The sequence below is a fragment of the Alosa alosa genome, chromosome 13, assembly GCF_017589495.1.
Source record: "Alosa alosa isolate M-15738 ecotype Scorff River chromosome 13, AALO_Geno_1.1, whole genome shotgun sequence".
NCBI lineage: Eukaryota > Metazoa > Chordata > Actinopteri > Clupeiformes > Clupeidae > Alosa > Alosa alosa.
The window spans coordinates 16748213-16774583 of NC_063201.1; the positions used below are offsets into that span (position 1 = coordinate 16748213).

Genomic DNA, 26371 nt, shown 5'->3' on the forward strand with positions numbered 1-26371 from the left:
CTCCCCTCTCTATCTCTCTCTTTCTCCTCTCTCTCCTCTCTCCTTTCTATCTCTCTCTTTCTCTCTCTGTCTTTCTCTCCTTTATCTCTCTCTCTCCCTCTCTTTTGAGTGTGTTTTATCTGATTGCGGGCAACACTCTCAGGCTGGCAGATTAATCTGGAGAATGGACGCTGTGCTGGACTGTCAGCTGAAAGGGAAGGCGGGAGGTTTGTGTCCAATTTGAACTGGGCCACAGGCCTGACGCGCAGACCACGGTCAGATCACTGGCCCAGAAGACGAAAGGATTGCTCTCGTGTCCCAGGGAGGCACTGACAAGTGTTTGTGCATGGGGCGTGTTTTGGTCTTTGTTTGTTTGTTTGGCTGTTTGTTTTGTTTGTTTTGTAAAGAGTTTGTTATTTTCTTCTTCTTCCTCCAGTGTTTTTAAACCAGTGTGTGACTGTTTTTGTGAGACACACTTGAAAATAAAATGTGTGTGTTCCTCTTTTTCTGCAACGCTTTTTTGTTAAAATGTGTGTGTTCCTCTTTTTCTGCAACGCTATTCCTAGGGGTAGGTTCTCTAGCGCTAAGAAACCTTCTCTCTTGTCTCTATTGTTAGGCGCCAATGCTAAGCTACGCTACCAGCTGACAGCGGGCAACACCATGGGCACGTTCGACATGGAGCCCGAGGTGGGCACACTCTACATCGCCCAGAAGCTGGACTATGAGCGTGTTCAGCGCTACGAACTGCGATTGGTGGCGTCCGACGGCAAGTGGGAGAACCAGACCACGGTGGTGGTGAACGTTATCAACCAGAACGACGAGGTGCCCGTGTTTGACCACACCGAGTACTATGCCAGCGTCACCGAGGAGCTCACCGACCTGCCCATCCTCGCCCTGCAGGTGAGGAGAAACACAAGAGAGGAGAGAGAAACACTACATGTTTGTCTGGTGTATACATGCCGTTCCACAATTATATAGAGTATAACAGCTTAGAACAAAATTATTCATACCCCTGGCAAATATTGATTTGATGTTGATTTTCTCATGACTAATATGTTTGTTCTGGCTGAAAATGACAAAAATGTGGTACAAACATGGAATCAAAAGAAGTGTTTCCATCTTTTTAACATTTTTATGAAAAATGCCATGTCCAAAATTATTCATGCCCTTTTTAAATAATCAATGGAAACATCTTTATTGGCATTCACAGCTCTCAAAATGGTCCTTATAATACCTACCAATGTCTTCACAATGATTGTAGACCACACTTTTTAGCAGCAATCCGGGTTTTGAGGCAGGAATGATACTTTGCCATCACTCTGGCCTTGTGCTCACAAGGTATGAATAAATTTGGACATGTCATTTTCATTTTCCATGTTTGTATCACATTGTCTTACAACCTATTGTCTTACAACCTAGTGTCATTTCCAGTCAGAACAAGCATATTGATAAAGAGAAAATCAACATTAAATCAATATTTGCCAGGTGTATGAATAATTTTGTTCTAAACTGTAACGGCTTAGAACATTTCTGATAACTTCAGGCACAGAAATGGTCAATGCTTGAAGCCCTGCTGAGTTTTAATCAGTGTGAGAAACATGCATCCCTGAAGCAGAACTGACAACAGAAAACGGTTGTCAGAGTCTAGTAAGGTCACTTGCTCGCTTCACTACAACCACAGTTGACCTGTATGTCCAGAAAGGCACCTGCAAAAGGTCTAACTGCCCATTCAGCAGACTTGGTTTGGCACGGTTCAGTTCAACATAACCGAGGTTGAAACACAAAGGTCAGGATGTCAGCATCCAACAATTCTGTTTTGGTCAGCGTATATACATATATGCCTCTGGGCATTGCAAACAGTGTGTGTTCTATTGACTAAGTGTAAAACCAAACAAAGGGTTTGTCTCCTGACTGTAGAGTGTGAAGTGACACCGGGGCAGAATGTTCCGGAGAGACTCAGCAGTAAAATGTTTCCGAGTGAGGCATGCGTGAAGCAGGCTTCTGCCCACAGCTGTGGCCGCCTCCGAGTGGAATTGATTTGATGTGCGCCTGGCACCTGATACATTAAATTGTTTCGGGTTTGTGGCAGGGCTCCCTTGAAGTGTTTTGTTATGTTTATTAATGTGCTTCGGAGTTTAGGAGAGAGTGGTGGGAGGAGGAGGGAAACGGGGAGGTGGGGGCTCAATTTGAAATGACTATTTTGACACACCTGGCCTCGGTTGTCGTCCTTCTCTGGTTTCTCAATATCGCTCTCCGTCGTGTTGTCAAAAGGGAGGGAGAGAGAAAAAAAAAAGAGAAACTTCAAAGGCTTTTGTAAACAATCTTTCTAGTGAGTTGGGAGAGAGGATGAAAATTGTGCAATCCTTCTTTTGCTTTGTCTATTAACTTGCGTGCGTGTCCTTCAGAGTGCTCCTGCCTGTTGTCAGATGAGACGAGGATGCTCACTATTGCAAGTCATTCAGTCGGCAGGGGAAAAGGTTCATGATTGGCATTGTTCTCGCATTTTTAATGTATGAGTTAATGTATTTGTGCTTTTTTTTTTGTTTTGTTTTTTTCTTTAAAAAATAAAAACAGGTTTCTGCTACTGATCCAGACCAGGAGGCTGACCAGAGTGCCCTGCGGTACTCCCTGCATGGACAGGGAGCTGGTAGTGAGTTCACCATTGAAGAGCTAACGGGTCGAATCTACGTGCAGAAGCATCTAGACCGCGAGGAGCGGTCTGCGTGGCGCTTCTTGGTCCTGGCTACTGATGAAAACGGAGCAGGGCTTACAGGCTTCGCCGATGTCCTCTTGGAGGTGCGAGATATCAATGATAACGCCCCCGCCTTCCTGTGCTCGTCAGACAGCTGCTTTGTCGGGAGCGTGCCCGAGAACTCGCCCGCAGACACCTCCATTATGGAAATGCGTGCCACCGACCTGGACGACCCGAAGGCGGGGAAGAATGCAGTGCTGACCTACCGCATCGTCCAGAACGTCCGAAATGAGATCAACCTCAACCTGTTCTCCATCAACCCTTCCACAGGCACCATCTACACAGTGCTACGATCCCTGGACCGAGAGGTGGAGGATCGCTACCTGGTGGTGGTGGAGGCTGTGGATGGAGGGGGTCTCTCGGGAACGGGCACGGCCACTATCCTGGTGTCGGACGTGAACGACCACGCACCGGCGTTCACACAGCAGCTGTACGTGGCGTCCATACCGGAGGAGCTGGAGGTGAACAGCGAGGTGCTGGTGGTGGCGGCGACCGACGGCGACGAGGGCGAGAACGCGGCGGTCACCTTCAGCATTGTCGGCGGCGACGAGGAGCGGAAGTTCTTCGTGGAAACGGACAAGGCCAACCGGCGTGGCGTCCTGCGCCTGCAGAAGAAGATTGACTTTGAGAAGCCGCACGAGCGTACCTTCAACCTCACGCTCAAGGTGGAGGACGCCGACTTCTTCAGCGTGGCCCACTGCGTCATCCAGGTGGAGGACTCCAACGACCATGCGCCTGTCTTCTTCCCGCAGTTTTACGACGCAGGCGCCATGTTCGAAGACGTCCCCGCTGGAACCATCGTGGCCCAGGTGACCGCAATGGATCTGGACTCGGGCCAGAACGGCAAGTTCTCATACGGCATCGCCCCAGAGTCTGACCCCTACCAGCAGTTTGTGGTGGACAAGAGCGGCTGGGTTGTAGTAGCAGACACTCTAGACCGTGAGAAGGTTTCCCAGCATCGGCTCATGATCTTGGCCACCGATATGGGCAGCCCTGCTCTCACTGGGACTGCCATTGTCATGGTGACAGTGCAGGACATCAACGATAATGGCCCTGAGTTCGAGGCGCCATACCGACCTGTGATTTGGGAGAACTCAGCCACCCCTCAGAATGTCCGCATGAACGACACGTCACTCCTCCTCCACGCCATCGATCGTGATTCGTCGCCCAATGGCGGCCCCTTCTCCATCCGACTGCTCATGCTCACCGAGGACGCCACCAACTTCAACCTCACTGACCTGCGTAACGGCAGCGCCCTCCTCACCGCCCTCCGCACCTTCGACCGCGAGCAGCAAAAGCAGTACCTGCTGCCCGTCCTCATGATCGACAGCGGCTCTCCGCCAATGAGCTCCACCTCGACGCTGACTGTTGTCATCGGCGACAGGAACGACCACCCACATGTGCCAGGCCACACCGAATTCATCGTGTACAGCTACGAGGGTATGAATGGTTCGCAGAAATGCAGAGGAAATGCCCATAGTGAGATTACACGTCACACAACCTCTCCATCATTTATTTAACATGAATTGCTATCTGTCAGCTTGTATAATATTCACAGAACAAAGAATGGTTTTGAGTTGTGATATTTTTAGCATTAGTGTTAGTGTGAGGGATCGAGTTGCTTAGCTATTTTTTCCTCTGTGAATGGAGGCATTAAAACCTCTAATAAGAAATCATCATGTAGGGCAAATGTAGCATGAAGCAAACAATTTCCTTAAATTGTGTCCCAGATTCTAATAGACACCTCAAAAGAGGCACATGGTTTTTTAAAGCGCTGTCGATTTCATGCATAACAGGATCACAGCCATTTTTTACAGGGATTGGGAAGAAACAGGAGTGTTAGCATGCTAATTGCTTAACTGTTTAACCATGACCAAATGTGTTCCTTATCTCACAGGGACCCCCCTCCTTCCCCCCTCCACACACACACACACACACACAACACACACACACACACACACACACACACACACACACACACACACACACACACACACTTGTGCCCAATAGACATTCTCCCTTCTGTATGCTCCCTTTACAGAGCCTCAGGTAATGTCAGAGCTGGAGCTGTGGATGTGTGTGTGTGTCTGTGTGTCTGTGTGTCTGTGTGTGTGTGTCTAACCTTATTATGTATGTTCGCCAGGTTCACTTCCCACCACAGTACTTGGACAAGTTCAATCCCCTGACCTTGACGACTGGAGTGAAAAGGTGTACCAGTTTGAAGGCAAACCCCCCAGGTACTTTCATCTCTTCTTTATTGAAGTGAGATTCTTTTCTAAAGGGCAGGGGGGACTGCCAAGCTATCTGCCATTTAACTAGAAGGAGTGGAGTATAAAAGAAGAGAGTGGATGAGAGGAGAGCAGAGGAAAGGATAGAGAGGTCCTTAGATGGAGAGAGAAAGAGGGAAGAGTGAGGAGAAAGGAAGGAGTCCTTTACATGAAGGTTGCAAAGCAGCGATAGAGTGAAGGATTAAAAAAGACACAGAGAGAGAAAGAGAGTAAAGGATAAAGAAGGTTTAATAGGCTGGTGTCATCTCTTTCTGAGCCCAGTTATTAATACTGCATAAAAAAGTTGTATTCAGAATTTACTCTGGGGCAGTAACGCATCTCTTGCGTTTGACACAACGGCACGACTCATGTTCGCCCCTGGGCTTGTTGTAATAAACAGCCTGTAATCTGGTTGGGAGAACTACAGCTCCTCTGCCAGACAATAACAAACATGACACCTTCTTAAAACAAGCCAGAGAGAGAGGGGGGAGTGAGTTGGTGAAACAAAAGGACAGATTATATGTGGCTAATGTTAGCCGGCTAGCTTCACACCACTCTGTCAGCCACTTTAAATTCCCTCAAAGCCCCTGTTTGTTTTTGAGTGCCATGTAGTGCCTTTGCCCTTGTTAATTTGGATAATTACTGTATTAATATATTAGCGGTTTAGCGGCGGCTAGTGTGACAAGAGCTTGGCACCGGCTGGTGTTGTACCTTCGATCGGGCGCCCAGTGTTTTATTTGCTTACTGGACAGTTAATTACCTAATTTGGCAGGCAAGCTGAAGGTCACCGGCGGAGCAGAACTCGATTCCTGTTATGTGAACATGATTGCGCCTTTTAAAATCTAATTTGAGCGCGGGCCAGCGCAGGTTCACTGACCTTGGTGCGCTCCAGGGGAGGTTCTGGCGGGGGTAGCATGTGTGTGTGTGTGTGTGTGTGTGTATGTGTTGCGGGGGGTACAAGGGGTACAATGGCCCCAGCCCTTCCAAAAGAACTGTTATATCACCCAGCCCTGGTCAGGTCTCATTCATGCTTCACCACTCAGACGGAGGAGTGCCACTTGACCTGTCGGTACACAATCCGGGCCGCCTGACTGATCCGTTCTGCGCACGCCCAAGACGTTCACGCATATGCAGATGATGATCCTGTTTTACGACGATTTACGACACTGCCTGATCTGTTCCATGCTTGCGCCTGCGCCACATTATTTGCTTAGCAAGACGATAAGACAAAGATGTTGTGGTGTATGGTTATTTTAACAGAAAAATTGGATAAGACTACGACCGATGTTTACTGACCGATTCCGGACGTCGACGCAAGTGGATAACACTACGATCAATGTTTCCGGACTTCGACGTCACAGCGCTGTCGTCATCTGTTTAGCTCGCCTCTGGCCCGCCTATATCAGATACACTGATGTGATTGGTGCAGCTCGGCTCCATGGGCATAGGTAATTAGCATCATTGGTCATCGCCAGAGTCACTCACTGAGCAAATTCAAATTGTGCTCTGGCGGTGCTCTGGCGGAGCATTTACGCGCATGCGCAGAACGGATCCTGCAGGCAGCACAGACCTGTCTGTCACCTCTGTGCTCTGCCTCTCTGTGTTGCTAAGTACGAGGGCCAGGCACCTTTGAGCCCCGAGCTTTCCGGTCTCCTCGGACCACCGAATCCCTTTAATCATTAAACGTATGCCCTTCATAAATTATGCTAATCCATTAAAGTCTTATGAACCCCATTACAATACCATCATGAGCTTCCTAATGTACAACCTATTGTGGGGACCACAGCCTCATGACTCATGATTTTTCAAATAAATTGCCCTCTTTCTTTTGTGGGCAGTCTGTCTTCAACTACAGTTCATGTAGCTGGATTCTATATGGCCGTGTTAACTGACCCGCTGTGATTTGAGGCACACCATTTAGGGCGAAGGAGGTGCACTCTACTTCTCTCAAATGATGGAAGGCCAGCTCGTCCTCAACAAACTACCCCATAAAAAGAGCAGACTACGGTAGCGGAGTGACCCTGTGGTCAAGTTCTCACTTGTGGGCCTGTAATTGGATGTGTTTGCTGATGGAGAGGGAAAGAGAGAAAGAAAGAGAGAGAGAGGGAAAGAGAGAATAAGAGAGTGGTGTCCCTTGTATCAGATTGCTGTGGAACTGATCAGCCCCCCTTCCAACACACCACACAAATACACACACACACACACATACACACACACACACACAAAACACACACACACACACACACACACACACACACTCCTCAGCTCTCCCACACAGGTCGCTATTCTCTATTGGCCCCACTGCCCTTCCATTCTCCCGTCTCATCATAGGCTTTAGTGAGCCGGGCCAGGCAATGCTACAGAGGGACATTAATAATGGAACACAAGACATTAAAGAGCGAGCGCCACAGCACAGAGCTGGGGAGTGGGCCTGCTTTGATGTGGGGTCGTACCTGAAGGATGACAGTTCAACCGGCTTCTCAAGGAGCTCTTGTGTCGACTAACACTGAGGGGAGCTATTCAGAGTGCCATGTAGCGTAGGACAAAATGGGGCTGTCATTGTACATGGTCTGTCAGTGTGTGTGGCTGATAGACTAGGTATGGATGGATGAGGGCTTTTTTTATATTCTTCATTTTTCATATTATGTCTCTCTTTCAGTAGTTCTGTTTTACATTTTCAGGTGGGATTTTTTTATTATTATTCTTTTGCACTCTCTCCATATTGTCCACATGTTACACACACACATACATGCACACACACACACACACTGACACACCCAAAAACGCACATGCAGTTAAGTTAACACAGTGTGACTCATCTTTGTGCAGGTCGTTCAGTCTAAACCGCAACACTGGTCAACTGAGCATCAGGGAAGGAACCCCGCCCGGCGCCTACAGCCTGCAGGTACGGGTCAGCGACAAGGCCTGGCCTGACGTGACCTCCACTGCAGAGGTCACCGTCTTGGACCTGAAGGACGACGCCGTGAGGAACGCAGGCTCCCTGAAGCTGTCCAGTACGTGTTCCTCTCTTCCCCCAATTCACACTCTTTCACTTTCTTTACCTTACTAGACGACAGGTGGGAATTCCTGTTTGACTAGTGCATGCTTTTTAACTTTAAACAAAGAGCAAAGCCAACTGATATCTGTGTTAGAGCTGGGCAAAAAAACGATTTAAATCAAAATAATTTCGAAAAGTTTTTTGTATTAAAATCGATTTGTTTTATAAAAATCGATTTTCTTTTTAAATTCGACCCCTGAAAATGATCAGGCATAGGCTATGTCCAGTGTCTCTAAACTGTATCCAGCTGCAGATGGGCGGCAAACATAAGCAGCATCTGATGCCAAACGTAATGGCTCTCATTAGTGAGGTCATCCATAAGCATAGAGCCTTATATTCTGTTCATGCCACCTGGGAATATCAGGGACCGCCGTTGTGATTACGTTGTTTTTCCCACTGCGAGTGGTCATGAATGTGTGAAAAACAAAGGTGAGCCACAACAAAGGTTAAAGCATACGCTCACTTATCTTAAATAAACAACTGTATTTCCTTAAAGATATGGTGTAAAACACTTGTGAAAGAAGGATATGCAGATTTCAATCAAAATTGATTAAAATCGTAAATCGGGTTTTATGTGAAAAATTCAGAGATTTTTTTGGCCATATCGCCCAGCCGTAATCAATATAATATCATATAATACAATATCTACTACCATATAATCTCTAATGAATAACCCTTTAGTCACATGCTTGTCTGATCATTAGTAAACAGTCTGACCTCATGTCTTTCAGACCTTACCGTGGAGGAGTTCTTTCGGGTCGGACTGGGTCAGGAGAGCTGCTACACCCGTCTGCGTCGCCTGCTGGCCGAGGTGCTGCAGACGGAGACGGAATGTGTGTACGTCTTCAGTGTCGCCAACGGCAGCAGCAACCACGACAACCTGCAGCAGCTCAACGTCTGGTTCGCCGCCCACGGCTCGCCATATTACAAGACTGAGAAGCTCCACGGCTATGTAGCAACACACAAAGTCAAGGTGAGGGATGGTTACGAGTCCACACACACACACACACACACACACACACACACACACACACACACACACACACACACACACACACACACACACACTCACACACACCTGTAAATAACTGAATTACTTGTGCTACCCTTCTGTGTGTCTGCAAAGTGCATATACACACACAGACAGACACAGACAGACACACACACACACACACACACACACACACACACACACACACACACACACACACACCTGTGAACACTATTACTGCCACCATGTCTCTCTGCAAAGAGCCTTCGCCTTGTTAAAAGCACTATACACAAATAAAACCACTTTAAATTAAATTGTACTTCAGACAATGAAAGGGAATCAGGAACCAATGAATTTCTCACAACCATATAAGGCGAGCGGCAGCCGTCAAGACGCAAGTTTTAGATACAGGAATGGAGAGTATGAAAAAGAGGAGAGGAAAGAAGGAGGGAGGGAGGGAGAGAGAGGAGGAGGAGGGAGGACGAACAGGCTGCTTATAAAGAATTCACTGCTTCATAAATCAGAGGGAGGGAGAGAGAGAGAGAGAGAGAGAGAGAGCGAGGGAGGCAGAGCCAGGCGAGCGGGCTTTTTGAGCGCGGCATGGTGCAAATAGGGGCTCTTGGCTGGTGTTTACACACAGCGCGCACAAGGCTCGGGCAAGCGGGCGTGCGGCCACAGACAGGGCTGTAAAGGAACTGATGGACTGCCCTTGAGTCTGACAGATCGGAGTCCTCCAAGTGCCTCCTCCCGTTCCGCAAGCAAACACACACACACATACATAAACACAAACACACAGAGAAGACACACACTCACACACACACACACACACACACACACACACACACACACAAATGAGAACACATTCAACATACACACACAACCACACACACACATAAAAGGATAAGCTCATAGACACATACTTGTGCACTTTTAAACACACACACACACACACACACACTTACCCTTACACTTACACACACTATGCACACACCACACACATTTTAAAACCGAGAGGAGTCTCTAATCGTCCCACATGGGCCATTAATAGCCATAAACTGTAATGTTCTAGATTATATTTCAGGCCTAGTGGGAGCCATGTGTTACAGTTCATGGCAGGAGTGGTAATAGAAAATGTCTTTTTTCCTCTCCTCTCACTCTATCTCCCATGTTCTCTTTGTATCTCCTTATCTCTCCATCTCTCTCTCTCTGTTTTCCTTTCTCACTCGTTCTCTCCATCTCTCTCTCCAACTAAGTTCAATGTCAAACCACTACCTCTCTATTTGTCTCCTCCTCTCTCCATGCTGGAGTAAAGGATAGATTAGAGTACATATATTGTGAGCAGACAAATAATCTGGTTTTATTTGGAGGGTTGCGCTGCGTTAGGGAGGCAAATGTGACAGTTAATGACTCTGGAAGACCGTCTTTCAGCTGAGGATGTGGACTGATTTTATTTTTAATGGTTTCAAATAAAGGTTTTTAAGTCTCTCTCTCTCTCTCTTTCTTTCTCTCCGGTAGCTGGAGTCGGCGCTGGGTGTGGGCATCTCTCAGGTGGGCGTGGACGAGTGCGCTTACACCGACTGCGGTCCGACGGGCGGTGGCTGCTCCAGCCGGGTGACGTTCAGCGAGACACCGCGCGTGCTCAGCTACGGCAACACCTCCCTGGTGTCCATCTCGGCCACCGCCACGGCCCAGTGTGGCTGCCAGGCCCGCGAGAGCCTGCACCTCGCCTGCGCCTCCTACCCCCACAACCCCTGTCTCAACGGGGGCACCTGCATCGACAGCGAGCTGGGCTACAGGTACCTGCCTCCCCTCAGCGTTCACAGAGCTCTATACGCACATATGAGATTACAGTCACCAGTGTTAGTCCTCAGTGTTAACATGGACCTATATACTGGATTATTCTTCACACTTGTCAATTAATCTGTATCTGTATATAAGTACAAATGTATATCACTAATAACTGTTAATCCCCAGTTAAGATATCCTGTTGATAATGATTCACCAGCTTAGTTTATTTTTCAATGCAGCACCAACGCTAGTCAGTTCAGGTAACAGTTAACAGTTCAAATGAAACAAGGAGTTAATCATGGCAGTATGGCTTTCATTGCAGAGAAGTTGTAGTACATGATGACCTTCAGTATGTGCTGTCCCAACCCCTTACCCCTCCACTCGTACTTTCAGGTGTAAGTGCCCCCCCATGTTTGATGGGCCGGAGTGTCAGCAGACCAAGCACAGTTTCCATGGCCACGGCTACGCCTGGTTCCCTCCGATCAGGCCCTGCTTCCAGAGCCGCATCACACTGGAGTTCATCACAGAGGCGCCCAACGGTCTGCTCCTCTACAACGGCCCGCTGGCCGCACCCCAACCGGGTGACCCCGAGGACTTCATCGCCCTCGGTAACACAACACGTTTTATGCATGAAATGCAGTTTAGGATTCAGTTCAGAGATCATTTAGTGTAGATTTTCATCCAATGTAACTTTGCATAATAGTGTGCCGAGCAGGCACATTATTGTAGTGTTTTATCTGGTCATCCCTGGTTATAACTGTAAATAAACCACCAGGGGAGCAAATGAGATGAAAGAGAGAGACAGACGTTTGCCAGAAAAGCTTACAAGTTTGAACTAAAAGTGCATTTTATCAGACCTTTGAAATGGCTTGATAAATGTACACTGTGTACAATGTGACACTAAACCTGCCCTGCTTATTATGTACATATGTCACATGTTTGATGCAAGTAGAAAAAATGAGAAATTATATTTTAAAATTCAGAAACCCACACCCTGCTTTTTAGATGAGCAATCAATACTGGCATGATTTAAGGCTTTTGCATCACCTGAGCCAGAAATTAATTTCGTCCAAGTGAATTGCATGTCGTTTTTTTAATTTTTTTTATTTAAAGAACCAGCTCAATAACCTTCATAAACTGTCAAAAGTGAGACCATTAATCATGCATTGGTTTTCTTCTGGGCAAGCCTTGGCTGCTGAGGTCAGCACTGTGTTAAATCGGTTGTGGTCAGCAGAGAGGTTGACACTCGGGTCACTCCTCAAGGTCAAATAGTTCCACCTACACACCCCTACCCCCCATCCTGGACCCTCAACACACACACACACACACACACACACACACACACACACACACACACACACACTCTGCACCTTTCTCACTGTGTCTACAACCAATTTTGTTTTTGTTTCACTGAACAGTACCCACCCCCAGGTGGCACATTGGTGCGCTTACATCATCACTTTGCTATACGTTGCTTTTAGTTGTGGAATTATTGAGCAGGGGGCACGAGTTTCCCCTGCATAAGGGTGCTGGGTCGGGGTGGGATGGGGGAATGCGTGGGTGGCGGGCGGTGGGTGGTGGGGGGACAGAAAATCGAACTTGACCACAAATTGATCGGCAAGAAGCATTTTTCACGGATGCTGTTCAATACAGTGTGTGCTGACAGTGTTTGGGTCGATTGGGGTTGGGTTACATAGATGGATAGAAATATCGCTCGTATTTTGTCAACACATGAGCATGACACCAGATGAGGCCTGGGGACTCGATGAGCGATTATGTAATGGTCATCACGAGTGCTGGACCTACACACCCACAGCGCTTTGGCTTGCATAACCAAGAACTTTGCCAGCGGTGGACAACAGGGACAGGGATATTATGAGGGTACCTTGCAATGTGCGTGCGCGAACAGCAGGGCCTATTGCCTGGTTCCTCTACTTTCAGTGTTCATAAGTGGACCACACATGTAGATGTACTTACCAAACCCCTCTGGTGCTTACAACCGCAGACTTCCTCTGAGTTTAACAAGCCTCTTCTGATTAATTCAAGATGTAGTAGTTGTAGTCACACTGTTAGTAGCAGTAGCAGTAGTGGTAACTGTTGTTGTTGATGTCGGTGGTGCTATTGAAACAACTGTAACAGAGGTAGTCATTAAAAGGTTGTAGAAAACTCTTGATAACAGCTGTGTGTTCCTCCTCCTTCTCTTATTATTCTTCCTCTTCCTCCTCCTTCTCCTCTTCCTCCTCTTCCTCCACCTCCTTCTCATCCTCCTCCCCCTCTTTTTCCTCCCACTCTTCCTCCACCTCCTTCTCTTCCTCCTCTTATTCTTCCCCCTCCTCCTTCTCCTCCGTCTCTTCCTCTTCTTCCTCTTCATCCTCCTCACCTTCTTCATCTTTGTCATCATCTTCATCTTCCTCATCATCATCCTCTTTCTTCCTCCTCCTCCTCCTCCAGAGCTGAAGAACGGCGTCCCGTCCCTGAGTGTGAACCACGGCTCCGGAACGCTGACACTTCAGCTCCCACCCAGGGCCACTGTCACGGACCGCCGCTGGCATCGTCTGGACATCGTCAGCGACGGGAAGGTCAGGACAGCGCACCCCAGGGTGTCCCCGAGGGGAAGAGGGTGGGGGGGTGGCTGACAGGGTGGGAGCCAGGCCAACAAGGCTGCCAAAGGCCCCCTTTCAAATGTTACGGAGGTCTGGGTGAATGTTAAAATCTCAGTCATATGTCCACTTAGTCATGTACATTGTTACATTACTCTATGAAAATGTGATGTCATAGTAATGAAGAAAAAAATATTATTTATATAATACAAAATAATGTGTGAATAGGAAGAATTATATTTTCTACATTTTTACGTCTATTCCTTTTTGAAAGCACTGGTGAAGAGGCATCTCCTAAGAGGCATCAGACTTGTACTGTAATATTAGAGGAAGGGGACTAATAATGTGGCTGGTGTTTTGCAGATGGTGCAGCTGATCCTGGACCACTGCTCTGGGGCTGCGGTGAATGAGGTGGAGGGTCTGGGGGTGGAGATGCTGGAGATGGACCAGTCGGCCTGCAAGACCTCCGCAGAAACCCCCGGCAGCCAAAGGTAAAGGACCAGCAGCAACTCTGATACAAATACAAAACAATGGCATAATGCTGTGCTATACTTTTTTTTTCAAGCCTTTTCAAGCTTTGTAATCTATAATGATGGTTTATATCATAGTCATTGTATCATAATGATGAAATAAAGTAGTTGTAGAAGGAGGCTGTTTGCTTGCAGCGTGTCATATTTGTCAAAGATATGTTAGGTTACCCTGACAACTTGAGTTGCAGTAACATATCATGGGGTTGTTCTGCTTCCAGATTCCTGAACGTGAACCAGCCCCTGCAGGTGGGCGGCGTGAAGGAGACTCATCCCCACCGGCGTACACACCCCCACTACAAGGGCTTCGTGGGTTGCCTGAGGAACCTGGTCGTAGACAGCCAGGTATAGGCCATTCCCTTCTTCTTCTTCTTCTTCTTCTCCTTCTTTTTCTTGTTGCTGTTGTTGTTTTCCTTCTTCCTTCCTTCTCCCTCTTCTCCTCCTTCTCATCCTCCTCTTCTCAGTCCATGGCATCCACTCAATTCACATACCAGCATAGACTTGGTTTTCCTCCTCAACATTCATTTTGGTCTGTTATGCACTTACAGCCTGTGAGTTCACAGTGTGAAAATCTGAAGAACTTTCAAGTACCATTTAACTTTTAAAATCAAACGTCGTACTTCCAGTAAATGTTGACTGGAAATGTATAAAAGAACAGATTGGAAAGTAGAGCTTGGTGAGGTGGAGAGGGCTCTCCAGACCCAAGCTTCCCATTTTCAGGTTCTCGTCTGACTAAACAAGCCCCTTGTTTATGTCTTCTTCTTAAGATGGGGTTGTCTTTAGTTTAGGCTCCGGTTTCTGGGGCTGGTCTCCAAAACCCATCTGTCTGCCTGAGTCTGACAAAGAATAGTAGGAAAGTGCAGTGCTGCACACCACTCCCAGACAGCCTGATAGAGGAGCAGAGAGACCACAGACACAAACACAGCACTAAACTTAGCCAAGCTGACTCAGGGTAACACTCTCGTTTACTGTAAGAAGGATGCCGTACACACACACACACACACACACACACACACACACACACACACACACACACACACACACACACACACACGTAGGCATGACGTAGGCATGCCCTCCACCAACATGGACACACACACTCCTACAGTACATACACACATGCATGCCCCCTCAACCTCCATATCCCACACACACACACACACACACACACACACACACACACACACACACACACACACACACACACACACACACACACACACACACACACACACACACACACACACACACACACACGCACACACACACACACACACAAGCCCACACACACACACACTCCTATCACTCACACACTGAACCCAGGAGCAGGGGCATGTTAGGGCATGCCCTAGATGGTAGATATATACCTCTGGCAGGGACACACACACACAGTGGCTGAACCATTCCCCAGTTCAGACAGCCCATATCTCCTATCGGCTTGAACCCAGGAGCAGGGCAATGTTCAGACAGTGGCAGTGGGGTTCCAGACAGGTCCAGTGGAGGTGGCAAAGGGTCAGGCAGTGGTCAGCAGTGGTCCGGCTACTGAGTGCTGCGTCAGGTGGCAAGGGTGACCCAGGGCACCTCAGGACAGGAAGTCAATAAGGTCGCCAAGGCCTCCTAGTCTGCTGACAAGAAGAAGTCCCTCACAGTGATTGGTCATTTGTGGGTGTGGGTGTGGGTGTGTGTGTGTGGGTGTGGGTGTGTGTGTGTGTGTGTGTGTGTGTGTGTGTGTGTGTGTGTGTGTGTGTGTGTGTGTGTGTGTGTGTGTTTGCATGCTTATGTGATTGTATGCTTATTCTATACTCTGTGTGTATGTGTGTGTGTGTGTGTCTGTGCACCTGTACCTAACTGTATATAATAATATTATGTGTGTGTCCTGTCAGGTGTATGACCTGGGTAACCCAGCGGAGAGCGTGAACAGCACCCCGGGGTGCACCCTGACGGACGGGGTGTGTCTGACAGCAGGGGGGCCTTCGTGTGGCGTCCACGGGAAGTGCCTGGGCGAGTGGGGCTCCTTTAGTTGTGACTGCCACCCTGGATATAGTGGACACAAGTGTGAGAAAGGTGAGAGATCATAGTCACCTGTTATAGCTTAAACACTTTTACAAAAAGTGACAGTGAACTTTTAGGCCCCTAATGGACAGCCTTTGCCAAAGTAGTCATGCCAAAGGATATTGTAAGAAGCTAGCCACTGAATTGTGTGGAATGTTTTTCATTTGGATGCTTATGTTGGATAATGATACCATTCATTTTCACACTATACTATTAATAATATTCACATAATAATAATATTACTATTTGCTACTTCGGAATGTAGGCATTGTTATTGGAGCTTTATGAAATTCATTGGGGAAAGGGATTCTGGAAGGATCCTGAAAAAAGTAAACATGGTTTGTTCGTTCTTTGAGAGTCTTTGTTCTTTGAGTTTGACCTGAGGTATTGTCCCCCACTCTAGCGTTGCCGGACTGGTCGTTTGAGCCGGACAGCGTGCTGCGGTACCAGCTGCGTGGGGGCGGCAGCCCCCGCTGGACCCACGCCCAGCTGATGCTGCGCACCCGCGCCACCTCGGGCAGCCTGCTCAGCATGACCTCGCGCGACGCCAACGAGTACATCGTCCTGGAGGTCAGTGATCTCCACACTCCTCACCCAGCCCCAAGTCTCTGTACATACCCAGCTCAACAGCACCCTAAATAGCAGGGTGATAAGTGTAATGTGAAAGATGTTAATGATGTTTATGGAGAACATGCTCAAAGATTATTCTTTACAACTCACTCAACTCACTCACAAATGTTCCCTTCACATATGTTCCCTTTTTGTAGATAGATAGATAGATAGATAGATAGATAGATAGATAGATAGATAGATTGATTGATAGATACCCAAAGGGAAATTATGGTGTAATGGGTCTACATATGGCAGTAAACCTGTTTTTATTACGCTATATGACTACTTCATATCCACAACAATTTAGAGACACACTGGTCTCATTTGGTTAATTGCAAACCAGACTGCTACAGCATGTTTGATGCTGCAGAAGTGTGAAAACTATTTTGAATGGACAGATAAACCAGAATAAAAATACAAATCAGTGGGTGTAACATGACAGTGCTGGTGTCTGTGTCGTTGTGAGCAGATAGCAGATGGACATTTGAGCGTCCGGGCCAACCTTGGTGACGGCGCCCACTCCCTGCGTCTGATTGGCCAGCGCGTGGACGCTGGCCAGTGGGTGCTGGTCAGCCTGCTTCGCCATGACAACCTCTTCACGCTGCGCCTGGAGCGGGGCGGCGGGGCGCGGGAGGTCACTGCGGTGCTCGGACAGCGCAGGGAGATCGTGGTGCACCCGTCCAGCGTGCTGCTGGGTAACGCCGGTGCCCATGGCACACGTGCAGACTTCCAAGGTGAGAGAGAGCGCCTAGTCCACCTTTCCCGTTCTCACACCATCTCTTCTCTTCTCTTCATCCCCCTCTCTCCTACTTCTTCACCCGTCTCTTTTCACCCTCTTTTCTCTATCACTGTTTTAGCTGCTGTCATTTACTCCCAGTCATTCTGTTTCACTTCTCTGTTTTTCTCCTTTATTTTACCTTCTTTACACTCCTTTTTCCAGTGTGCTTTACAATACTCACTGCCTGGACTGTTCATTTTTGTAATGGTGTTTAGTTCTGAGTGAACTTAAGATGCAGAGTTGGTCAGCTAGGATCCTTATGTTAATTTCCATGTGTATGTGTATGTGTGTGTGTGTGTGTGTGTGTGTGTGTGTGTGTGTGTGTGTGTGTGTGTGTGTGTGTGTGGGTGGGTGTGCGCGCGCGTATTCGTGTGTGCATATGTGTGTGCGTGCATATGTACTGTGTGTGTGTGTGTGTGTGTGTGTGTGTGTGTGTGTGTGTGTGTGTGTGTGTGTGTGTGTGTGTGTGCAGGTTGCATGCGTGACGTGCGTCTGAATGGACACACTCTGCCGCTGGATGGCCAGAGTACGGAGTTCAGCACGGTGCTGGAGCGGCGCGGGGTGACGGCCGGCTGCCACTCGGACGCCTGCAGCGCCAAGCCCTGCCTCAGCCCCCTCTACTGCGTCGACCTGTGGAGGAAACACGAGTGCAAGTAAGATGCTCACACACACACACACACACACACACACACACACACGCACACACAAACACACACACACACACACACACACACACACGCACACACAAACACATTTCCTCAATTTATTGTCACCTTACACCATACACACACACACACAACCTCACCTTACTGTCACCTCATATCACACACACACACTCACACTTACACACACATAAACACATAAACACACTACCTTGCTTAATTGTCACCTTACACCTATATATATATATACCTTGAATATATATATTCAAGAAATGGCATGCCTAACTATCCTAAAGGCAGCCAGCAATTTGTCTACATTTAAATCGTAAATTGCCTGCTTTTAAACTGCAGTGGAGTGGTCATTTGACTGCTCTAAAGGCCCATTCACACCAAGAACGATAATGATAACTATAAATAAATATCGTTCTTTTTAATATGAATGACGACATTCACACATAAACTATAACGATAACGACATGAAGAACGATATTGTTGGGGATCACTTTCAGAGCGATTTTCAGAACGATAAAAAGCTAATAGCCAATCAGAACCCATCAAATTTTAACCATCATATTCATTAATACAAGGAGAGGCTTTGTTTTGGCCATATGCTTCATCTTTCTTATTCCACCCAGCTGCTCACACTGTGTCTGTCTGTTTGTTTGTTTGTTTGTTTGTTGTTGTCCAGGTGTCCATCAGGTCAGGTGCTGGTGCTGGACGATTCGTCCGGCCTGCAGCGCTGTGCCCCGTCCCCGTGCCGGGCTGCCACCTGCCGCAACGGCGGCACCTGCGTGGCCCAGTCGCCCAAGAGCTATCAGTGCCGCTGCGCCGAGGGCTTCCGGGGCCAGTGGTGCGAGGTGGGCCGGGCCAAAGCCCTGCGGCTGGCCGCCCTCAGCCCCAGCTCCATACTGGCCATCAGCATGTGCCTGCTCGTCTTCTTCGGTGAGTGGTGCGGTGGATGGAAGGGAACACACCACTGGCTGTGTGTGTGTGTGTGTGTGTGTGTCTTTGTGTGTGTCTGTGTGGGTGCATTAGTTGTGCACGGACGTCTTATGCTGTGTTTCCTCATGTATAATGAAATGTAGCCCATAATGTGTGCTAAAATCAGACCTACGTTTCACTTGCTTTCAGAGACTTTTTAACCTGAAAGTCTTTCATCACATGTGCACACAGAGTTCAGACAGCTATCCTCCCCAAACCCCCACCGTTACGTCCAGCAATCTTCGCACAGTGAATGCATATTCAGCCCCATAGAGACTGGGGTTATACACAAGTCAACTGCACACTACAGTGAGTGTGGGTCCAGCAGGAGTTGGGAGCCTGTGAGAGGACAGGGTGATAGACAGACAGGAACACACACACTGTCTCTCTCTGTGTCTCGTTTTGCTGAGGCTGATGGCCATATTGGCAGGACCACGGACAGACAAGTGCAGCATAGGGATGTGAGAGATTACTTCAGACACACACACACACACACACACACACCCATTGTCATCCTGTACAATCCATTTGGTAACACTTCTGGAAGGAGACACTGTGTGTGTTAGTGGCCATGACTGTGTCTGAAAGAGAGAAAAAAAGGTGCATCTCTGCAGACTTGTGCTTTCCTTGTAAAATGCTGTTGCCCATGTATGTCGTGACCAAGCAGGAGTGTGTAGAAGCATGAGTGAAGCCGAGAGCTCTCCATCTCCTCAGGCCCACTCAAAAGCCTGCCTGTGCACATAAGCACACATTCACACACATTTGTACCCGTAAAGCCACACATATACACACTACATATATAGCTTTGAATGCCTTGGGGTACACTGAGGATAGTTTGTCCTCTCTTTGCACCTCTCTTTCTCTCTCTCTCTCTCTCTCTCTCTCTCTCTCTCTCTCTGACCCACTTCTCCTCTCCTCCTCCAGCCATCCTGGTCGCTGTGACCGTCTGGAACCAGAAGGGCAGCCGCAATAAGTTCCGTAAGCATGGTGTTTACCACATCCCTGCCGAGCATGAGAGCTGGGAAGACATCCGGGAAAACATCCTCAACTACAACGAGGAGGGAGGAGGGGAGCAGGACCAGGTACACACACACACACACACACACACACACACACACACACACACACACGCCACACACACACACACACACACACACACACACACACACACACATACACAGGCACACACACATACACACTTTACACACTTAAACAGCCATTAGTGCAGTCGTGCTCTGGGACTCCGGGGAGGGCCGGTATTGATTTGCCATCACTACAGGTCACATCAGCACTAAGCCTGACATCCTTAGTCAGCACGAACGCAGTGTGGCCAAATGGCCACTAGGTGGAGGTAGTGTCACTGAGTACCTTGAGTTAACCTATCCACTCAGTCATTCAGCAAATCTGATCTGAGGTCAGGGACAGATACAATTAGCCACTTATTCCATAACATGGCATATGCTATAATTCTAGTTATAATGAACATGTGATATTCACAGATGAATTAGCCCCAAATTATACTTGTTATAATTATTAATTCTGCTCTTGTGGTTTTTTGTGTGTCTGTTTACCTGACACTGTGTGTGTGCATGCCTGTGTGCACGTCTAAGTGTCTGTGTGTGTGTGTCTGTGTGTGTGTGTGTATTTGTACACTAATGTTTATCTTACATGATTGTTTCTGACTTCTTTTATGTGAAGTGAAGTGAATTACATTACATTGACTTAAATGACTGTATTTTTCCCCCCCCGTTCCCCAGAACGCCTATGACATCACAGAGCTGAAGCGCCCGCTGTGCTCTAGCCTGTCCCAGTCGTCCTCGTGCACTACGGCGCCCCTCATCAAGTCCTCGCAGGGCTCCCAGGAGGAGGTGCACCCCTCGCAGGGCTCTGTGGTCAGCTCCGCCGGGGGGCTCTGCCCGCAACCCTCCTACGCCTCCCACGTGGCTGCCGCCGCCTCCGTCGGTCACCCCCATCATCACCACCCCCACCACCACCACTGCCCCATGGACTTCAAGAGCTACGTGGCGCGCATCATCTGGGAGGCGGACAACGACAGCCTGGCTCTGCCGCTGGACACGTACCGCGTCTACTGCATCGAGGGCGAGGGCGCGTCCAGCGTGGGCAGCCTCAGCTCGCTAGGCTCAGCACTCGCCGACACCACGGCCGGCGCAGACGCCAGCGCCGAGTTCAGCTACGAGAGCCTGCGCCACTGGGGTCCCAAGTTCGAGGGCCTGAGCGAGCTGTACCGCCGCCCCGAGCTGGCACTGCCCTACCGGGAGGCGTCCGTGCGGAGCCCCACCCCGACCCAGGGCCTCCGCCAGACCCACAGCCTGCAGCCTCCACCACAGCAGCAGCATCAGCTATAAGGCCCACATTGCATCTCTGTGTCTGATCTGATGCTTAGCCATCCATGGTTGCACTGGTTTGGTTCTGGTTTTTAGTGTAAGGGATGATCAGGATAGGTTGTGAAGAGAAGTGATCTCTCTTCATTGTCCCTCCATTGTTTTGTTTTTGTTTGGTTATTTGATTGTTTTGGTTTTGTCTTTGAGTATTACACACACAAAAAGAAGCTTTAGCAGCCTCTGGGAGAGGAGATGCCCTGAAGCCGTACTTTGCCTGGAAATCAAATTTGAAGTTTTATTTATTGAGCGTCTGATGTGAACTATTAAATTTTTTATAAATGTGCTGTATTTATTTTAGCCTTGAAATCTTCTTTATACAGGGAACAAAGCCAGTGGATTACTGTGTGATTTATTTTCTGTGACCTTCAAGGGAAGACCTTTGTGCTGAGTTTCATGGGGGACTTCTAATACTCCTGATGTGCACTGACATCTTGAGGCAGGTGGATTGGATGAACCATGGCATAGTATAACAGTAGGGACCTCTTGTGGTGTGCTTGGAGTGTCCATTGTCCAGTATGCCTGGGACATATTCACTCTCTCCCCTATACCCAAATGCTCAATTGATCACGCTAGAATTCATGCAGTTGGTTTGACAGCCAGGTGCCATTAATCATAACTCAACTTGGCTGCAAACAAACCTGGTTTAATCACATCTAAATGAATAAGCACAGAGTCCTTTGACAAATAAGTACAAATCTTTCACATTAATTAAAAAAATGTGATCCTTTTGATTTAAAAAAATAAATATATTTGCTATGTTGAGATATAGCATCTTAGTATTGATTGGTGTTGCAGCAAAAGAAGATTAAAAGAACATTTAAACAGTTCCTTTGCCATGCTGCAAAGTCGATGTATATGACGAATTCCTGGCAGTTGAAGAATTATTTTTGTACTCCTCCATAAATCTATATCGGCCCCTTAATGAGTGCATTCTGTGTTGATGTTTCTTCAAGGCTGTACTTTTTTCTTTGCTTTTTTCCCTCCATGGCCTGTTCTTTTGTGAGGTTAATCATGTGTGACACTCTCTGAGTCCCTTGTTCCGAAGCAAGGTGACACACTCCCTTGTGTTGTCACGCAGTCATATGAATGTATCTCAAACCAGTCCAGAAAAAAATATGACTTAAACGTGATTTGTGGGGTCCACTGCAAAGGAAGTGAGATGTCGATCGCAAATAGGCGGAAGATACAATCAGAAAGAAGAAGAGGAACAAACTAATTATAAATGCCTACAACAGTTTCGAAATGGCCTAAATCAATATAGATATATTTTTGTTGTCGTAGAGTCAGAAACTATTAGTAGCTTTTAAAAGAAAAACATTGACATGATGATATATTTTGTATCAGAAGCAAGTCCTGAAAATGTTTGGTGTTCTTATCAAACATGGAGGCCAGATGTGTGGCAGTTGAGGTGTGCGCGTGCACAGTCCTTGTGGTGAGGCTTCAGGCTTCTCCTGAAAATGTCATTAGTCAAAAACTGTAGTGCATTGGGTCAGTTCATCACTGTGCCAGACCAAACCGAAATATATCCAAACCTTCATCTTTGCACAAATTAAGCTCAATCCAACAGGTGTCTGGTGTTTCGAAGTGAAATGGTGCCTGTACGCAGTAGATTTTGAGTGAGCAACAAACGTAAGGTTAGACTTGAGGCAGATTCTAGAGCACTACAGTGCCACAGAGCTGCATTCTACTCCCTTTCTTGACAGTCTACTTCAGTGTTGCTATTGGTCCTACTGCTTACACCCATAATACTTTTTAACAGGTTTAGTCTGAAGGTCTAACGCAGGGTTGTTGACATTGACCACTCCTGTTTTCCCATTCCAATTTAGTCCAGTTAACGCTCTCACTTCTTGCACATGGGCCTCAGGGCTTTCACCTGTGTATTGTATATTATGTAAATATGTATGTTTTTAGGGTCCTAATGCCAGATATTCCTTTTGTATATGAATTTTAATAAATAAAGCATTTTCCTGAAGGCATGTTACAGTGTCTGGTCAATTATTATCCTATATACAGCACAAAACATTGCAACAAAGTCCACCATTTGAACCCAGCCACAACACAATTCCATTGCCACACCATCAGACTGACATATGGTCATAGCGCCATCTAGTGGTCACTATCACTGGAGTGCTCACATTGTACATTTCTTTGGTGTATGTCTTAGTAGTGACTTGTCACTAAGTAAAGACTACATTAAGGTGAAAGATGTCAGCATGTCAGAAAGTTTCTAGCATGGCATAGCTTTCTAAGTCACCCTTTTTTTGTCAATAAATTAAAATGTGTCTGGGTCAATAAATTAAAATGTGTTTAAAGTTTCCATGTTGAACACTCATTAGCTTGGATGAAAATGAGGGCATTTTTGCATTGGAATGTTGACAAGACTTTGACATGAATACATGTCTCCATAAGAGAGTAGTCAACAGGAGATCTGCAGTCAAGAGGGGAGGAAGATCTTTCTTTCTATTCACCCATTTACTTTTTTCTAATTTATACACAAAGAATACTACCAACAACATTGACATTGAAACTAGAATAAGTGAAATGCAGAATACCCACCACCTCCCCTGTTCAAGCATTACAAAATGAGTTAACGTCTGAGTTATGTGATGATGTGCTGTACTTTTGCCAGCCAAAGTGACTCTTGGGCAAGCAGCACCCACACCCAAGAACTCCTAAACTAGGCCACCACTTACCATGAAAACTTAAGGATTATTCGCTTGGCAGTGAGTTTCAATGGTGGTTGAGGGGTGGGGGGTGCCACTCTTTTGTCTGAGTAGCTGGGCTGTGGGGGTGCTGTGATATAACCTAGAACTCATAGGGGGTTGGTAGTGTTTTCTTTTTTTTTTCTTTCCTTTTTTTCTCTGGGGGGGTAGTTGGAGAAGTTGAGGAGGGTGGCAGATGAGTGTCCTGTGGGGGGATGTGTCAGAGGGTGGCGGTGGTGGGATGGTGGATGTATTCCCAAGACCATACAATAACTCCCACACAACAGGGCCTTTGTGAGGGAGAGGGGGCCAGTGCCCCTACACTGCGCCAAAGTGCAGACACTCTTCACTAACAATGGTCTGCGTGGAAGGAAAAATGCCTCAGCATGAATTATGTCCAAAGTCCCAAGACACAAGGAACACTCAAGACCGTCCCATCCATGCCATATCAGGTATGACATTAGCCAGTCAGTAAAGTCCAACTTCTTGCACAAACACATCAAATTTAAAATTGATTCCGACAGATATCACTAGTACCATTTGTCCACATCTTCAGGTTCTCACTAAAGTATATCTCCTCTCAGTTTTTTTTTCAACTTGTGTCAAATTGAAATAACACAGATATATTGTGTCCCTTTCACACACCAACGTTAAGTTCAATTCTAACAGCTAAGTCAGCCCCTCAAGAACATGTAAATGCTATTTCCCACATGTACCCAAGGCAAACGTCAAACAGTTCCCCATTGAGTTTGCGTTTTTACAGTGCCAACACCGACCCCTTCACACTGGATTGTAAAAGAAAACCAGCTTTGCTGTTTCTTCTCTTCCACAATTCTTCACTCCTCAGGAGTCGAGCGCAGAGGACTCAGGTGTGAAGACAACACCTCTTCTTTCAGCTCTTGGTGTCTGGAATGGTCCCCTGGTTTTATTACCCTGCTTTTGTCATCCTGGTGCCATTCCCCTCTGTTCTTTTCCAGCAGGCGGAATTTCGCATGCAGGGGAATACAGAGCCGTTTCCTCCCAACGCCCTGTTTGGAATTGGCCTACATAGATGGGGAGTGCGGAGGAATACTGTATGCCCTCAAACAGCCTCTGAGGCAGAAAACGAGTTCAACTGGTTTCACCAAAGGGAACGTGTAACCACATGGACTTAAGTGATGGTGTTGTGAGTGAGAGAGCCTTGGCTATCTTTAAGTATAAGTATATATACTCTTTTGATCCCATAAGGGAAATATGGTCTCTGCATTTAACCCAATCCGCGAATTAGTGAAACACAGTGAGGTGAAGCACACACTAATCCCAGTGCAGTGAGCTGCCTGCAACAACAGCGGCGCTCGGGGAGCAGTGAGGGGTTAGGTGCCTTGCTCAAGGGCACTTCAGCCGTGCCTACTGGTCGGGGTTCGAACCGGTAACCCTTCGGTTACAAGTCCGAAGCGCTAACCAGGCCACGGCTGCTTACTTAGTCTGTGGAGAAATATTTTCTGTAGATAGTTCCACTTGTTTGAAACATTTAGTGCATGACTAGACTCGACTACAGTGGCAGGACTGATGATGTGAGTAAACTGATTGCGTCAAGCTGGTCCTTGCCTTCTGGATGTTTCTTTCTCCTGGTTTAAGAGACAAAGGGCAAATGGACTAAATGCCATGATATTTGTAAGATGCAAATGATTATGTGAAAAGTTTTTCATGTAAGTTCTACAACCAAGAAGAGTGAATGCTCAAATTTCAAGTAATCATTCACATCATACCATACCATGGCATTGTGTTGAGGTTATGGACGTGACAGTTTTGCATGGAATTGCCCCATATTCTGCTGCAAGTGTTTCTGTGCTATGAATAAATCCTCATCATTGGGATTCACCCCTAAAACAAGTCGTTGACTGTAACAATTCTCTAAATGACTAAACAGCAAGAAACGTATGCTCCACAGCTGTCCATTTTAACACTAGTTCAACATGAGCAAATAATGAATGGAAGATGTGACTTGAGGGGCCTAATGAACCTCAGTAAGCAGAGCTCCTCAGTTTGCCAGTGTCAATCATTGGAATGTGACAGTAAATGTTTGTTCTCCCCACCCTCCCATAGAATTCCATTTTACCACCAAATAGCAAAGTCCACAACAACACCATGTGTACAATTCTAGTCAAACTTTTGGGTCCTTGCTAGATTGTGAATTTCTTTTCTTCTTCTTTTCATAAACAGTAAATAAGACCACAGTGA

At 47.2% G+C, this 26371-nt stretch overlaps 1 protein-coding gene across 1 annotated transcript in view; it reads left to right on the forward strand.

The window, feature by feature from the left end:
- Positions 1 to 23425, forward strand: part of si:dkey-22o22.2 (neural-cadherin) — a 135672-nt gene extending 112247 nt beyond the window's left edge. The window contains 17 exon segments of the mRNA XM_048260545.1: positions 596 to 879; positions 2554 to 4171; positions 4875 to 4968; positions 7828 to 8012; positions 8788 to 9029; positions 10563 to 10843; positions 11229 to 11443; positions 13287 to 13414; positions 13799 to 13926; positions 14184 to 14307; positions 15846 to 16026; positions 16418 to 16584; positions 17096 to 17360; positions 17877 to 18057; positions 18755 to 19008; positions 19972 to 20129; positions 20805 to 23425. Of these exon segments, the coding sequence (XP_048116502.1) occupies positions 596 to 879; positions 2554 to 4171; positions 4875 to 4968; positions 7828 to 8012; positions 8788 to 9029; positions 10563 to 10843; positions 11229 to 11443; positions 13287 to 13414; positions 13799 to 13926; positions 14184 to 14307; positions 15846 to 16026; positions 16418 to 16584; positions 17096 to 17360; positions 17877 to 18057; positions 18755 to 19008; positions 19972 to 20129; positions 20805 to 21413 (5114 nt within the window). The 3' untranslated portion in view covers positions 21414 to 23425.
- The last annotated feature ends 2946 nt before the right edge of the window (positions 23426 to 26371 follow it).